Source organism: Gopherus flavomarginatus, chromosome 5 (genome assembly GCF_025201925.1).
Source record: "Gopherus flavomarginatus isolate rGopFla2 chromosome 5, rGopFla2.mat.asm, whole genome shotgun sequence".
Taxonomy (NCBI): Eukaryota; Metazoa; Chordata; order Testudines; family Testudinidae; genus Gopherus; species Gopherus flavomarginatus.
In genome coordinates this window covers 52,182,918-52,197,522 of record NC_066621.1, presented here as the reverse complement: position 1 = coordinate 52,197,522, position 14,605 = coordinate 52,182,918, and the positions used below count along the sequence as shown (strand labels likewise).

Here is a 14,605-nt window from a genome sequence, read left to right as displayed (position 1 = left end):
ACTGTCACACTGGGAAAGGGTAACTTATTGCAGCACAGCTAATATAATTTGCATCCAGAATTCCACCTCTAAGTCTCTCCTGCTTTCTAGATGTGCTGGTCAAATAAAAATGGCTGCATTTAAACGTGTCCAAAGACAAACCTGGCGCCACCTGAAAGAGAGAGGAAAGTGAAACTGATTGTCCCTAGGTGGGGTCTGAAGAGAAAGTCAGGATTGTAATAGAGACTCACAGGTGAATTATTACAATGTTCTCTCTTTACTCTGCACTGCTACTAAGAGCAGCAAATGAGGAGAATCCCCTTTAAGGTTCTTTGGACATCAGAGGGCGCCCTCGCCCCACAGATACATGACATCATCCACCGGCTCTAAAAAAATCTGTGCCCTGGAGCAATCCCTTCTCTTTTCTGTTTCAGAAACCAACTGGAACCAGTCCAGGAGCTCAAAGTGGCTTTGTGATAAGAGACATCTCAGACTCAGTGTGTGGATTCAAGCAGGAGCAGCTCTCTGATACCCCAGTCAACATGCAGCTTCTGTAAATTCTAGGATCAAAACCAGGGTTCTCAAACTTCATTGCACCGTGACCCCTTCTGACAACAAAAATTACTACAAGACCCCCGGAGGGGGGACTGAAGCCTGAGCCTGCCTGAACCCCACTACCCTGGGTGGGGGACCAAGAGGAGGTCAATTTCAATAAGCCTGGTGGGGTCAAAACTTAAGGCCAAGGGCTTTGGATTTGGCTTTAACCCCAGGTGATGGGCCTTGGCCTTTGGCCCTAGGTGGTGGGGCTCGGGCTTTGGCCTTGGGCTCCATCAAGTCTAATACCAGCCCTGGTGACCCAATTAAAACGGGTTTGCGACCCACTTTGGGGTCCCAACCGACAGTTTGAGAACTGCTGAGTTAGAACAAACAGAGCAGGGTAAAAGGTAATCACTTGCTCCCTATCTTTTCCTTCAGGCTGCTGCACTGGTAGAAATCACAACAGGAACATAATCCTTGGAGGCTCCTTGTACCAATCCTTAGCACAAATTCTTTGATAAGAATGATAAACAATAAATAAATAATATTAATATCATAACAAAGGAAAACTACATAATTTGCGTTAGAACTACTAAAAGCAAAGGCTATGAAGTACATCCTGGCACTTACCACCACAACACAGTTAACCATAATCCTTCGCACAGAATGTTCTCCCTCTTATTCTGGCACCAAATTTTGTCACCACCTATGTAAGATACCCATCTAAATCATCTGACCAGGATAGACAGTGACACCAATAGATGTTGTTTGACAAGGGAAATAAAAAGCTCGTGGCTATAATTCTATGCTTGCATGCAAACTGCACCCAGCTTACACTTTTTTATTAGTTTTGTGACTAAACAAAGGACTTCAGACTCCAAGCACTAAAATAAAATGGACCTTCTGTGATATCTGATTTAAGTTCTTGCATATCTCTGCCCTCCAGAATATTTATCAGGAATCCTCTTCACACACATTCCCCTGGGGAAGCTTCATGTCTCTCTCTCTCTCCCCTCTCCCTCTTTTTTGGGGGGAGGGAAAGGTAGGCCAAAATTTTGTTTTCCTTGAGTGTGGCAGTTAGAGTGCCAGAATCCAGACTGAGATTTTACTCCTGCATTTGACAGTATTTTTCTCAGCAGCAAATCCCTTTTAAATGAGGTCAAGTGCAGGATATCTTTAAAACTTGACAGAATGTCAGACCCCACTACAAGCCTGGGATGGAACAGAGCCAAAGCACATCATGCCTGCTCAATTTACAAGCCCTGCTCTGAGCTCACACTTCTGGTCAAAAAATAATGTAAAACCAGAAGCAGCAGCCATTTTTGTTCTTCTGAGTATAACCTCCAAGAACAAGACACCCCACCTCCCAGTAAATACTGGCACTGTGAGCCATGATGTCTGAAAAGGTAAGCAGGAAAACCTATCAAATATTAGTCTATGTTACAGAGATGTAACTAGGTATTTTTGCACCCAAGGCAAGAATATAAAATTGTGCTTTCCCGCAGGGCGGCTCGTTGGCAGCAATTCGGCGGCGGGTCCCTCTTGGAGGGAAGGGCCTGCCACTGAATTGCTGCTGAAGAATGAATGAAGCGGTGGCAGTAGAGCCTCTGATTTTGGGGGGTCAGCTCATGATTTTTGACTGCTTGGGCCGGTAATGTTGCTTCCAAGATGGTCTTTGGTTCCAGTCCAGGTCCAATTCCGAGAGGGACTTACAGGTTAAGAGAGGACGGAGGTGCTGGATATCAGCAGTGGCCACTAGGGATCAGCAAGTGTCCTGAGAATGCTGGGAGTTCAGGTCTGCAGGGCAGGATCAGGGGTGGCAGGCTTGTAGAATGTTGGTGGTGCCCAGAACCTGCCTCCACCCAAATTCCACCCTCTCACCCGCCCAAGGCTCTGGGAGGGAGTTTGGGTGAGGGGGAGGTCTAGTGTGCAGGCCTTAGACTGGGGTAGGGGTAGGATTGGGGTGCAGGCTCTGGTAGGGAGTTTGGGGGTGGGAGGCAGTGCAGGTTCTGGGAGGGAGTTTGGGGATGGGAGGGGTGCAGATGGATGGGGTGCAGGGGTGAGGGCTGTGGGTTGTGGCTGCAGATGAGAGGTTTGGAGTGTGGGAGGGATTCTGGGTCAGAGTAGGGATGAGTGCTCTGTCTGGGGCTGGGAATGGGCAGTTTGGGGTGTGGGAGGGCTCAGGGCTGGGGGAGAGAGTAGGAGTGTGGGAGGTGAGGGCTCTGGCTGGGACCGGGGATAAGGTGTTTGGGGTGCTGGAAGGGCTCAGGCAGAGGGTTGAGGGTGCGGTGGGGGGTGAAAGCTCTGACTAGGGGTGTGGGCTCTGGAGTGGGGCAGGGCTGGGGATGAGTTTGGGATGCAGGCAGGCTGCTCTGGGACAGGGGCCAGAGAGGAGGACTCCCTCCAGCCCTTTCCCTGCCAGCAGCAGTGAGCTCTGAAGGAGCAGCCCCCCCTCCAGCAGCACACTCACCCCCACCACTCTCACTGCATGTGCTCCTAGGGCCCCTCTCAGGTCCAGGAATCTCCCTCACCTCCCCTGTGGTGGGTGCCGGGTGGTGCTGCTTGTGCCTCCACCCCTGCTGTTGCCCCTGACTGCAGCCTCACTGATGGTGAGGGATGGGGCTGCCTCCTTGCCCAGCATGGGGCAGGAGTGGTGACTGTGGGCAGGGGGACCCCCTGTGCTGCTGGAGGTTTCCATTGGAAAATGAAAGGGTCTGAGGGGGAAGAGCAGTCTCAGAGACAGTCTGCTCTGGAAGGGAGATGGGGGGCACTAGGACCCTGCGGCAGCAGTAGCTGCAGGGTGGAAGCCTGGAGCTGTTCTGCTCCAGGCCGGGAAGGCGGGGGAAGCAAGTTGGGGTTAGGGGACACTCAGGGGAGGCACAGGAGGGCAGGTGGGGTCGGGGGGGAAGATCACCTGGATTATAAATATCTCTGTGCCAGCCAGCAGCTTTTTCTCCCCCCTTTTTCTCCACCACTTTCTGTGCCCCTCGGCTTTGTGTGCCTGAGGCAAGTGCCTCACTCACCTCACCCTTGTTACAACACTGCTATGTTAATCAACTGTATGGACACCAAGCGGAAGTGGCAGTAGTATAATTTAAAGACAGGCAACATAGTCCAACGTGAAGGGCACTGCATTAGCAACCAGGAGCCATGGATTCTATTCCTAGCTCTGCCACTGACTTGCTGTTAGTGCTTTGGCATGTCACTTCACCTGTTTCCACTCTTGCCCTTTGCTTGCCTTGTCTATTTGCTCTGTGAGCAGGCACTGTCTCTTACTATAAGAATTTAGTGATTAGCAAAATGGGGCCCTGATCTCAGTTAGAGCTTCAAAATACACCTAAAATATAATAAATAAGAAGCAGCTTAATTGACACAATAGATGACATGAAAAATCTCCACCAGAACTGGCACAAGACTTTGAGTTACTAGCACACCAGGCATAAACACGGTGTTTTACTTAAACTTTAGAATATGCTTCCAAACAAGAAGTGATCATCCTACAGTTCTTCCAAAAAAGAACACCTTCTTGGTGCAAGAAAAGTAGAGAGCCAAAGTGAACATTAAAAATCAGAATTTAAAAATAGGTATTAGTGCGAGCATTGACAAAGAGCAGTAATGGTTAGAGTCAATCATCATTTTCACCTCAGAAGATAGTAGGAAAAAAGCAACAAATCCACTTTGAACAGAATTCAAAAAATTATATACGTATATTTTAAAGTGACATCTTGGCATGTTGGTGAGGACGGACACAAATGGAGGACTGAACCAGATTAATAATTAATGGAGTATTTCATCTCCAGTCAAAGATGACTACATAGGAAGTCAACAAACAGTGCCGTCTTCCATAGTAAACAAGTCCAAGGAATTGCTTTTAAATTATTATTTTCTATCATGCTTTCTAATTCACAACATATACCAGTAAGGTATGCTGAATATACAGAAAAAACAAGCTACACAGAGAATCCTGAAACTTATTAAAGATTCTAAGGTAATGGCTGCAGGCCAGGTTCCAAGAGCATTATTGGATTTAACAATCATTCCTATCTATTAAAAGTTCTGTATCTAACAGAAAAGATATTACTAAGAAGGAGGAGCCTACTAAGGCCAAAGCTGCATTAGTGGACTATGCAACAGACTAGGCTAGATTCACTAGCTGCTTTGCTCTGCTCTAATGATGTAAACCTGCTTAACTAACCAGTTAACAATAAAGAGTGAAGAGGTTTCTTAGTGAATTCAGACAGGATTAAATATCAGAGCTGATCTTAAAAAGGAAATCATTTGCCATAAAAAAAAAAGTTTTTTTAATTAATAAAATGAAAAACTTCATCAGGCTTGAATTTTTTCTATGGAATTTTCCAATTTTTCAACAAAGCAATCTGAAACAAACAAAATGCATCAATTCAAATCAAATGGCATCAAAAAGGAAAGGTGGGCTTTCCTCCTTCCCCACTTTAAAACCAAAAACTGTTTTGATTCCATATAACCCAAATCAAAATAATTCAATTTTTAATTGTTTCATCGCAAAATCAGAAAGTTTTGAGCATGTAAGGTTTTGTATAATTTCCAAATGCTTTTTTTTTGTTGAAAAACCTTTGATGAAAAGTTTTTGACCACCTCTACCAAATATTTTACTTGTATTTGAACTTTGATTATGCCTGGTTTCTTTAAGCAGATCAAGAAAGACAGGGGTACAATGAAATGTTACTAGTGTAAATGTATAACTGCAAAGTATTCCTGTACATATACATAATGAGAAACAAGTATATGATAGACAAACAACTAATATTTATTAGCGGATATAATTATTTCAAATTAAGGTCTCGTGTGTAGGGTTATTTCAAATTTGGAGTTTTCATATACAATGCATTTTGGATAAATACAGTAACTTTACACTTAATAGGTACCCTTGAAAAGTAGCTTGACACATAAGCCTTTTAGGGTTGTCTACATGGCAAAGAAAAACCCATGGCTAGCCCTTGCCAGCCAACTCAGGCTCACACTGTGTTTCATTGCTGTGTAGGCTTCTGGACTTGGACTGGAGCCCAAGGTCTGGGACCCTTCCACTTCACAGGGTCCCAGAGCCCAGGGTGCATCCTGCGTCAAGAAGTCTACACAGCAACTAAACAGCCCTGCAGCCTGTAACCCACGAGCCCAGCTCGGCTGGCACGTGCCAGCCCTGGATTTTGCTCTGCTGTGTAGACATACTGTTAAACTTGACAGTCTAAAGACTTGTTTCTTTATTTGACTGTGCCTCCCGGACTAGACCATTCATGCCTAGGAGGACTACTTTTGGAATCTCCACAAGGAGGAAGACTGTTTGGTGCTTTTGTGACAATATATCATAGCGATCAGTTCATCTTACTCATACAAACATACTGTCAAAATGGCCACTGAGGAGGTTAAAGTGCAGTCTAGTAATGAAAAGCGACTGTTAAAATAACAGGATCTGGGTTCTATATTTGTTGTCTCAATGACTTCATCAATTTTGCTTGATTTACAATGTAAAAGAGTTTTTTTTCCTAACTGGCAGCCCAGAAATCTCAACATGGGTTCTGACAAACTGGGTTCTTTCTCACACAGAAATAGTCTTAAGTAGCAAAAGTTATGTATTCCCAACTGTTTTGATGCATGAGGCAGAAAAGAGCCCAGCTCCCTCTCCCATAGCCCTGCAGAGCCAACACAGCTAACAGGAGTAAAAGACAGTTTAAAAAAGTATTTTTGTCCCCAGTTTAGGGCTCTGAATATACCCAGGGTGCAGGTCTTTGGGGTAAAAATGTGCCATTCCTTCTAGATGTCGTTCAGACCATCACTGCACTTTAATTGTGCTAAGTAGTATGAATACTTTCTTCTCCTGAAACAGAGAGAATAGAAATTTCTAAACGATATGCTGTGGTTCAACCTTAATTTAAGGGCTTAATGGCAGGAAATTTCTGGATAAAATTCTATGGCCTATGTCAGTGGTCCCCAATGCGGTGCCCACGGGCGCCATGGTGCCCACCGGGCATCTTAATGTGCCCACGTCCTGGCCTCCAGGAGAGCATCCGCCAAAATGCTGCCGAATTTCAGTGGCATTTCGGCAGGGACGCCTCTCGATGACGCCGCTTGTCGATGGCAAGCGACATCATTGAGAGGCGTCACCGTCAAAATGCTGCCGAAATTCGGCGGCATTTTGGCGGGTGCTCCACCGCCGCAGTGGTCCTTCGGCTGGCGCCTGCCAGCCAAAAAGGTTGAGGACCACTGGCCTATGTTATACAAACAGTTGAACTAGATCAATCTTTCCAGACTACTGTACCCCTTTCAGGAGTCCGATTTGTCTTGCGTACCCCCAAGTTTCACCTCACTTAAAAACTACTTGCTTACAAAAATCAGATATAAAATATAGAAGTGTCAGAGCACACGATTACTTAAAAATTGCTGACTTTCTCATTTTTACCATATAATTATAAAATAAATAAATTGGAATACAAATATTGTACTTACATTTACATTGAAATGTAGTATAGAGAGAGCAATATAAACAAGTTATTGTTTGTATGAAATTTTAGTTTGTACCAACTTCACTAGTGCCTTTTATGTAGCCTGTTGTAAAACTAGGCAAATAACTAGATGAGTTGATGTAATTCCAGGAAGACCTCTGCTTACCCCCAGGGATATGGGTATCTGTCTTTGAGAATCACTGGGCTAGATGATCATAATCATGCTTTCTGGCCTTACAGTCTATGAATTCAGTAAACTACATTTACATTCATGAGAATAGCATGAACATGTCAGGTCAGCCAGGATGTTCTCCATCTCCTGGAGGAAGATAAGGATGGGCACAGTTAGTGCCAGCAGAGCTGGGTACCATGGCCGAGAGTTATCACAGTGAAGTCACTGATACTCTCATTACCCTTGTCTTAATGCACAAGTCACAATGCAAGACAACATGACAAAAGGATGCAAGAAGTGGGATTAGGGAAGGTAATTGTCTTATTGCAGGTGTGCATCCACCACCAGAGCCTTTGGATCTGGACTCCAGCCATACAATTGTTCCAGCTGACAGGTGAGATGGGAGGTGAAGAGACTGCCCCCACAGGCCCAATCATTGGGCAATCCATGAATACACTTTCCCTCCATGGGTCTAAATATCAGCATCCCCGAAGTAACATGTAAATCACTACTGTGTTAGATAACCCTGGAAAGTTCTCTTTGCTGGCTGAAATTTGGGTTTTGAAAGAAAATTCCCAGATCTTCTAAATGCCAGCAATAGTTGTCTGCACGGTGTGTGTTGATTCCTTCAGATGTATTAAACCGTGGGCACAGAAAACAACAATGGAGTTACAGCACCCTCCCATCGGACTCTTGAATGAAACTGCTAAGTGTTCTAGCATGGTCATGTGGCTTCCCTCCAAGACCCCCTGTCTTGGACTGACTTGAATACCACCTTCTTGTTCCAAGTCTGAATACGTAGTTGTCAGCACTGCTCGAGTTCTTCTCTGGTCTGAAGAAATAGAGTGAATTTTCTCCCTGTACTTTATCCATTCACATTGAACACCCCTTTCCAACTTACAGATGGTGCAGGCAGCCTGGGAAGATCGGACAGAAGCAGAGAGGATGCCTAGGAGTCTGCTAATCTCTCTCTGACACCAAATCCATATGCAACACCTCATTGTTTTCTTATTTTTCACACCTTGGAAGACAGAAGTCTTAGCAGTCTTTGGGAGGAATCAACAGACAAGCCCAGAAATGTTAACTCCTGTGTTGTCTTTTGCTTTTCACACAACAAAGTAATATGTAGAAATCATATAGACACAGTGGGATTCCAAATAACATGTTTACTAAATATACAGAAGGTCTAGTTACATATACACGTGCTGCTGTGCCTGGTTTTTCAAATATAGAACACAGAGATCTTTGGAGGTCTCACAAACTGTTTAAAGAGATAGTATCCCATTCCTATATACTGCATTTTGGAAATGCATCAGGAGAGACTGCTTGTAAACTGTAACTAATCCTCTAGTACTGAGCTAACTTACACCACCTCTTATAATTTTCCTTACCTGTGCAAATACACTGTGCAACCCCAGGCTAGTACCATCACCATTTTTATGATGTTTTTTTTTTGTGAAGCACCACAAGGCTAATATTAGAAAGAATTATAGCAAGTGAACTGCTTGCCTTTGTTGTCTCTGCTGGATTGTAAAAAATTCAGAGCCTACTTCAACCAGAAATGCCAGGTATATATCTTTGAGACCGAAGCACACCATCTAATTTCCTTGGAAAAGAATCCTTTCGAGAGATGCCCTTACCCTTGACATAGGTCACTAACAGTATATGTCATTCTGTCAGATGGTCCTGTTTTCTTTCCTAGCAGAAACAGGTTGCTGAGAAAGGTCTATAATGGAGGTAGCACCTACTGAATGTCCCTCTCTTGCTGTAGAGCAAATTAGCCTCTGCCTTAGTGAAACTAATTGGAAGGAAAAATTCTGGTAAGGGGCTTCTGAGAAACAGGGCTCATAAATAAGTCTTTTCTCAAGTCTTGGGGGGTGGAGTGTGAGGAGAGAATGAATCCTGCCCCCTTTTGCCAGTGGACTAATTATGAAAAGGATACCCATGTAATGCTCATCTGTAGGCTGAGGCTGAATTGGCTTCAATCAACTCATTCATGAAGCTCCCCTGAAAGGTTGCTAAGTAAAGGGAAATAATATTGGGTTCATCTGTTGCCACAAAAGGCCTTGTTGGAGAATGACCTCTGCTTCTTCCTTCCCTATCAAAAACCTTTCTGACACCTCCATGTTGTCTAATGAGGTGTACTGTTCGTTCCAAAGAACCAAGATAGCCTTTGTATGAACAGTTCACTGAACAGTTTCTCTTTGGCCTGCAGGTCATCTTCCAAATGGAATATGTTCTTCTTGGGGTCAATTTCAATGAGAAAAATCCATAAAGTAACATTTCCCCCAATACTACTGCTAGCTGATTCCACTCCAGTTTACTTAAGAGTTCAAGCATATCTGACAAGACCAGAACATCTTCAGACATCTTTTAAAAATTACCTTTGAATGCCTTCTGGGAACTATCCTACCCTTCCTGTGATCCTTACAAGACTGATCCATATGTACCATGAGCTGGTCATGTTCTTGTGGGATTCCTATATTATCCTGGAAAAGTTGCCTGTGGCTTCATCTGTGTCTTGCACAACCAAATTGTAAAGAAAATTGCTACATGGAAATGAGGGGTCTTCAGTCTGAAGACTTTAATTGCTTTAGCTTCTTTATATTAAACAACTGCTGACCTTTATCACTGAGCAGGGTCAGTACCTTGGCTATGAGAAAATGCTGAATTCAAGGGGTCAAATTGCCTGTAGCCTCCTTTTGCTCCTCAGCCTGAGGCCTGGTCTACATGGGCGGGTGGGGGGAGAGAGATCAACCTAAGAGACGCAACTTCAGCTATGAGAATAGCGTAACTGAACTCGACGCATCTTAGATCGAATTAAAATTACTTACTTCGCGTCCTCACGGCGCGCCGCAGCTCCCCCATCAACTTTGCTTCCGCCTCTCGCTGAGCTGGAGATCAGCAGTCAACGGGAGAGTGATCGGGGATTGATTTATCGTGTCTACACTACACACGATAAATCGATCCCCGAGAGATCGATCGCTACCTGCCAATCCGGCAGGTAGTGTTGACGTACCCTGAGGAATAGCATTGCATACGTCCTTGGTAGGCTCTGTGCTGCTCAGATCACATCTGTGACCCTTACTGGACTTGGATGTTGACTATTTCTCTTTACGTAGGAGTCTAGGGCCACTGGAAACTGTGATTGGCCAAACCTGCGGACGCGGCAGGTAAACAAACCAACCCGACCTGCCAGGGCTTACCCTGAACAAATCTTCCAACTACCTGAAAGGGGGTTCCAAAGAGAATGGATCTAGACTATTCTCAGTGGTACCAGAAGACAGAACAAGGAGTAATGGTCTCAAGTTGTAGTGGGGGAGGTTTAGGTTGGATATTAGGAAAAACTTTTTCACTAGGAGGGTGGTGAAGCACTGGAATGGGTTACCTAGGGAGGTGGTGGAATCCCTTTCCTTAGAGGTTTTTAAGGTCAGGTGTGACAAAGCCCTGGCTGGGATGATTTAGTTGGGAATTGGTCCTGCTCTGAGTAGGGGGTTAGACTAGATGACCTCCTGAGGTCCCTTCCAACCCTGATATTCCGTGATTCTATGATTCTAAGTCATGCCCTAGTTTGGGAACTACTGGTCCTAGAGCACATGAAAACTGAATCATCTTCTGCCACATTAAGAAGAATGCTCCCCATTATCAGGGTTGAGAGGAAACAGTTGACTGTTTCTTGCTCTGTACCTGTTTCTTGGATAGAGACAGGACTTAAGTCTCCATTGCTCAATCAAATCAACACTTTTCACAAACACCACATTCACATGCAATTAAACAAACATTCATCCCCCTCACTCTTCTTATGAAAGCAGGGGGAAAAAAAGAAGAAGAAGAAGAAGAGAGCGAGCCAGTCAGAGGCACAAGCTTCATCCAGGCACTAGCATTGTGCAGGAGTGAGAAGAAAGCTCCCTAACCTGCAAACAACCGTAAAGTTGATCTTTTCCCTTGTTTGCCACTGTGGAGAGGACTGGAGCATTAAAGAAAGCCCATTATGGTATGAGCACCTTGTAAGATTCTCTCCCCCCACCCCCATCACAACAAAAAGCAGTGATTGCAATGATCGGCAGACAATGCAAAGCACAAGTCAGCTGATTCCTGGCAACACAATAGTAAGATTAGCTCATCTACAGCAGACAAACATGTATGTATTATATGGGGTTTAAAGTTAAGACAGGCAAAAAAAGCTGTGGTTTTCATATGCAGTGTTTCTACTCTGTAGTGCAAAAACATATCAAGTAACTTATTACTTTCAAGTGACTATAAAAAAGCCTTTTAAAAAACATACTTTCCCTTGTTTTGAAATCAGCATATATCTAGCTTTGTTTTTTATTAGTTTTTCCTGATAACGTCTTGTTTCTTATACTGACATATAGATTTCTTCAAACCCCTTTCTTTTATACCCACTTGCCTTTTTAAAAAGTCCAAATTAAACAAATCTAAGCATCGCCTCCCTAGGAAACCCAGCGACTCCATTCTTTGACTGGCTCCTGAATGTTAAAAAGGCAAAAACACAAACAAAAAAAAAAAACAGCAATCACACAGCAGTAGCAGCAGCTCCAGCCACCGCAGCCTGCAAACAAAGGGGGCAGGGAACTGCTTGCAGGCTGGGTGTCACGTTACTCAACCTCCTTCTCTTTAAATCTCAACCCCCGCCCCTCCCAATCGCCCCTATATAACTCAGACTGACAGGTCATGCTTACCAATGGCAGGGATCTTGCCACTTTTGGCGCCCGGCCACAGTTTCTCCTTCGGCCAATGGGGAGCGGAGATCGAGGTATTACACCCAAGGGACCGGAGGAGCCTCCACCAATGGCAGCAGTGTTATTAAAGAGAAATACTATTATGCTAATAGATGTTTTGCTCTGACTTGGTGAGGGCTTTAAAAGCGAGGCAGCCCCAAGCTCACCAGCAGACTGCAGAGGTTCCGAGGCTGGTTCGTTGCCTGCACGTAGAGCGGGGACGGGTGGAAATCACAGCCCTTTTCTCCCCAGGAGCACCGCGTTTGCGTCCCTGCCTTGCCTGGGCAAAGCAGCAGCGGGACCATCATGTCCAACGTGCACCTCTCCAGCGCCTCGGCTCTGGAGCGCTTGGCCGCCCGCAGGACTTTCCCCTTGCACGCCCGCACGGGGGTCTGCCGGAACCTCTTTGGCCCGGTGGATCACGAAGAGCTGAGCCGGGAGCTGAAGAGCAAACTACGGGAGATCAGCGAGGATGACCAGAGGCGGTGGGACTACAACTTCCAGACCGACACCCCGCTGGACGGCCCGGGCAGGCTGCAGTGGGAAGAGGTGGAGGGAGGCTCGGTGCCCGCTTTCTATCGAGAGACACTGCAGGTCGGGAGGTGCCGCTTCCCGGTGCTGCTGGTCAGGTCCAAGCCACCTCTGGGGGACCTGGATACTCCTGCGGGGGCTAACCCCAGGGACTCTCAGCAGGAGCTGGTGGTGTCTGCGTCCTCCCTCAGCCCCCAGGGTAAGACGGCCGCCTCGGAAAGCACTATCGCGGGGGGCAAAGAGCGGCTCAACCAGGAGAACCGATCCGATCAGCTCAACAACCACTCAGGGATTACAATCAAACCCGTACCCTGCGCGCCAGCGGCGCTCAAAAGGGTCTCGCCTTCCAGCGCAGCCCACATCACAGGTAAGGCAGAGGCACGCCCCGAGCACGGCACAGGCGCGCACCCCCGGGGCTCTCTGCGCTTAAGTGTCCCCGCCTGCCCCGGCGCTTTAAAGGGCCCCGGGCATCGCTCGCTCTGCGAAAAGGCTCGCGGCGCAGCGCGCTGGGGAAACGCTTACACAGCACATTGCGCGCTGCAGGCCGGCGAAGTAAACAAACCCGACCCAGCTGCAACCCTCTCCCGAGGCAGAGAGGGGGAGTCACGAGCCGCCAGGCCTCCTCTGCTCGCCGCCTCCCTTGTGTGCTGTTGTGCGGGTGCCCGGGCAGGGCGGGTCCCGGCTGCTGCCGCCGCACGTTCGTGTGTCCGTCCCGCGGGGGCCGCCCCTGGGGTAGGTGGCGGCCGGCGTGTGTGTAACGCCCCGCTCCTGGGTTTGCTCCCTAGATTTCTTTGTCAAGCGGAAAAGGCCGGGGGACGCCAAGGCGGCCTGCGACCATCCCGGCGGGTGTCCCGCCTCTGCGCCCGCCGAGCAGACTCCCCGGAAGCGGCTGCGGTGAACCAGGTGAGCGCCCTCCCCGGGGACCACAGCTCGCGGCCTCCTCCTCACAAAACCCAGCCGCGGGAGGAGGAGGGCGGCCGCTGCTGCGGGGCGGGGGGAAGGGCAGTGGCCAGCCCGGCGCTGCGAAGCGGGGACCCCGCGGGGCGTGCGCGCTGCGAACCAAACAGCTGGGGGGCGATTCCCATTGGAGGCCGGGCCAGGCTGCTGCCTCGCTCTGCCAACGCAAGGGAAGCCACTTCCCGGGGTGAGCCAGGGCCGCCCAGCCCCTCTGCAAGCCCCCCCGGTGCTGAGTGAGATCAGGCCGGGGAAGGAACTGGTTTCGCTGACTCATTCGCCGAGATGGATGGGGCGGGGTCTGCCGATTTATTTTGTGGCCGCCGGGGGCTCTGTGTCTGCTGGGAGCGGCAGTCGCGCTTGCTTTCAGTGCGTGTTCACGAAATTCATATGGCTGCTTCCTTCCACCACCACCCCCCTTTTTCTCCTCAGATTTTGCACTATGACACCTAAGGGAGATTTTGCTTCGTCTCTGGAGGCGCATGGCCTAGCGGCTGTTCTGCCCACACTTCGGCAAGGGGCAACTCTCACGAGATCTGGAGCAAGGAGGATTAAGATCTGGGTTCCCTATACCTTCTCCCCCACGAGGAACTGCATGCAGTGAGAGTGACTCTGACTACAGCCACAGACGGAGCAGTGTTAATGTACAACTGTGCAATGTATTGCGTTTTATATATAAATGTATTATGCCTAATGTGAGTACACTGGCCAGAAGTGTAAAGCTTTAAAGTCATTTATATAAAATGTTTAATCTTTGCTGATCTCAGTGCAAAAAAATGTATATTTGTACAAATTTTTTTTAAAGAGTTATACTAACTTATCTTTTCTATTTATGTCAAATGTGGATAATGTTGGTTGACACCCAATAGTCTTGTTTTTTTCTTTTGGTTAAGCCAAAGGGCACTATATTTGCTTTTATTTACAAAATGTGTAAATTTATTTTTATAGGGTTTTTTTTTTTGCATTCACAAAATTTAGTTTTTACTTGAAGACAAATCTGTTTCAATGGTTCCTGAGCCACTCTGTACCACTGCCATTGCAAATAATGCCACAGTTCAAATAAAAAAAAAAGAGTCCAAAATCTATAGATGTTAATAAGTATTAAAGAAACATTTAGTGGAACACAACTGACAGGAAATGCCATAGTTTACAAACATTAGAAAACACCTGTATAAACTTAGAACTGACACTGTCTCTCAATTCCACTAACTCATTCA

The 14,605-nt window shown here is 46.8% G+C and overlaps 2 protein-coding genes across 14 annotated transcripts in view; one reads left to right on the top strand and one right to left on the bottom strand.

Annotated features, from left to right (window-relative positions):
- SLC22A18 (solute carrier family 22 member 18) overlaps positions 1-11,961 on the bottom strand; it is a 224,632-nt gene extending 212,671 nt beyond the window's left edge. For 11 of the 13 annotated variants that reach the window (XR_007774503.1, XR_007774502.1, XM_050953712.1 and 8 more), the window contains exon 1: positions 11,865-11,961. The gene's annotated coding sequence lies outside the window, so the exon portion shown is untranslated. The remainder of the gene's footprint in view (positions 1-11,864) is intronic. The other 2 variants (XM_050953710.1, XM_050953709.1) reach the window with 2 other exon arrangements.
- A 230-nt stretch (positions 11,962-12,191) lies between these two features.
- On the top strand, positions 12,192-14,217 carry CDKN1C (cyclin dependent kinase inhibitor 1C). The gene is made up of 3 exons (XM_050953767.1): positions 12,192-12,801; positions 13,220-13,337; positions 13,821-14,217. Exons 1-2 carry the CDS (start codon positions 12,210-12,212, stop codon positions 13,330-13,332), a joined length of 705 nt encoding a protein of 234 aa, XP_050809724.1. The 5' UTR covers positions 12,192-12,209; the 3' UTR covers positions 13,333-13,337; positions 13,821-14,217.
- The last annotated feature ends 388 nt before the right edge of the window (positions 14,218-14,605 follow it).

Bases quoted from the DNA above. Each gene is read 5' to 3' on its own strand.
- CDKN1C (XM_050953767.1), top strand. From the start codon at position 12,210: ATGTCCAACGTGCACCTCTCCAGCGCCTCGGCTCTGGAGCGCTTGGCC. The intron at 12,802-13,219 runs GTAAGGCAGAGG...TTTGCTCCCTAG, and splicing joins CAGCGCAGCCCACATCACAG to ATTTCTTTGTCAAGCGGAAA.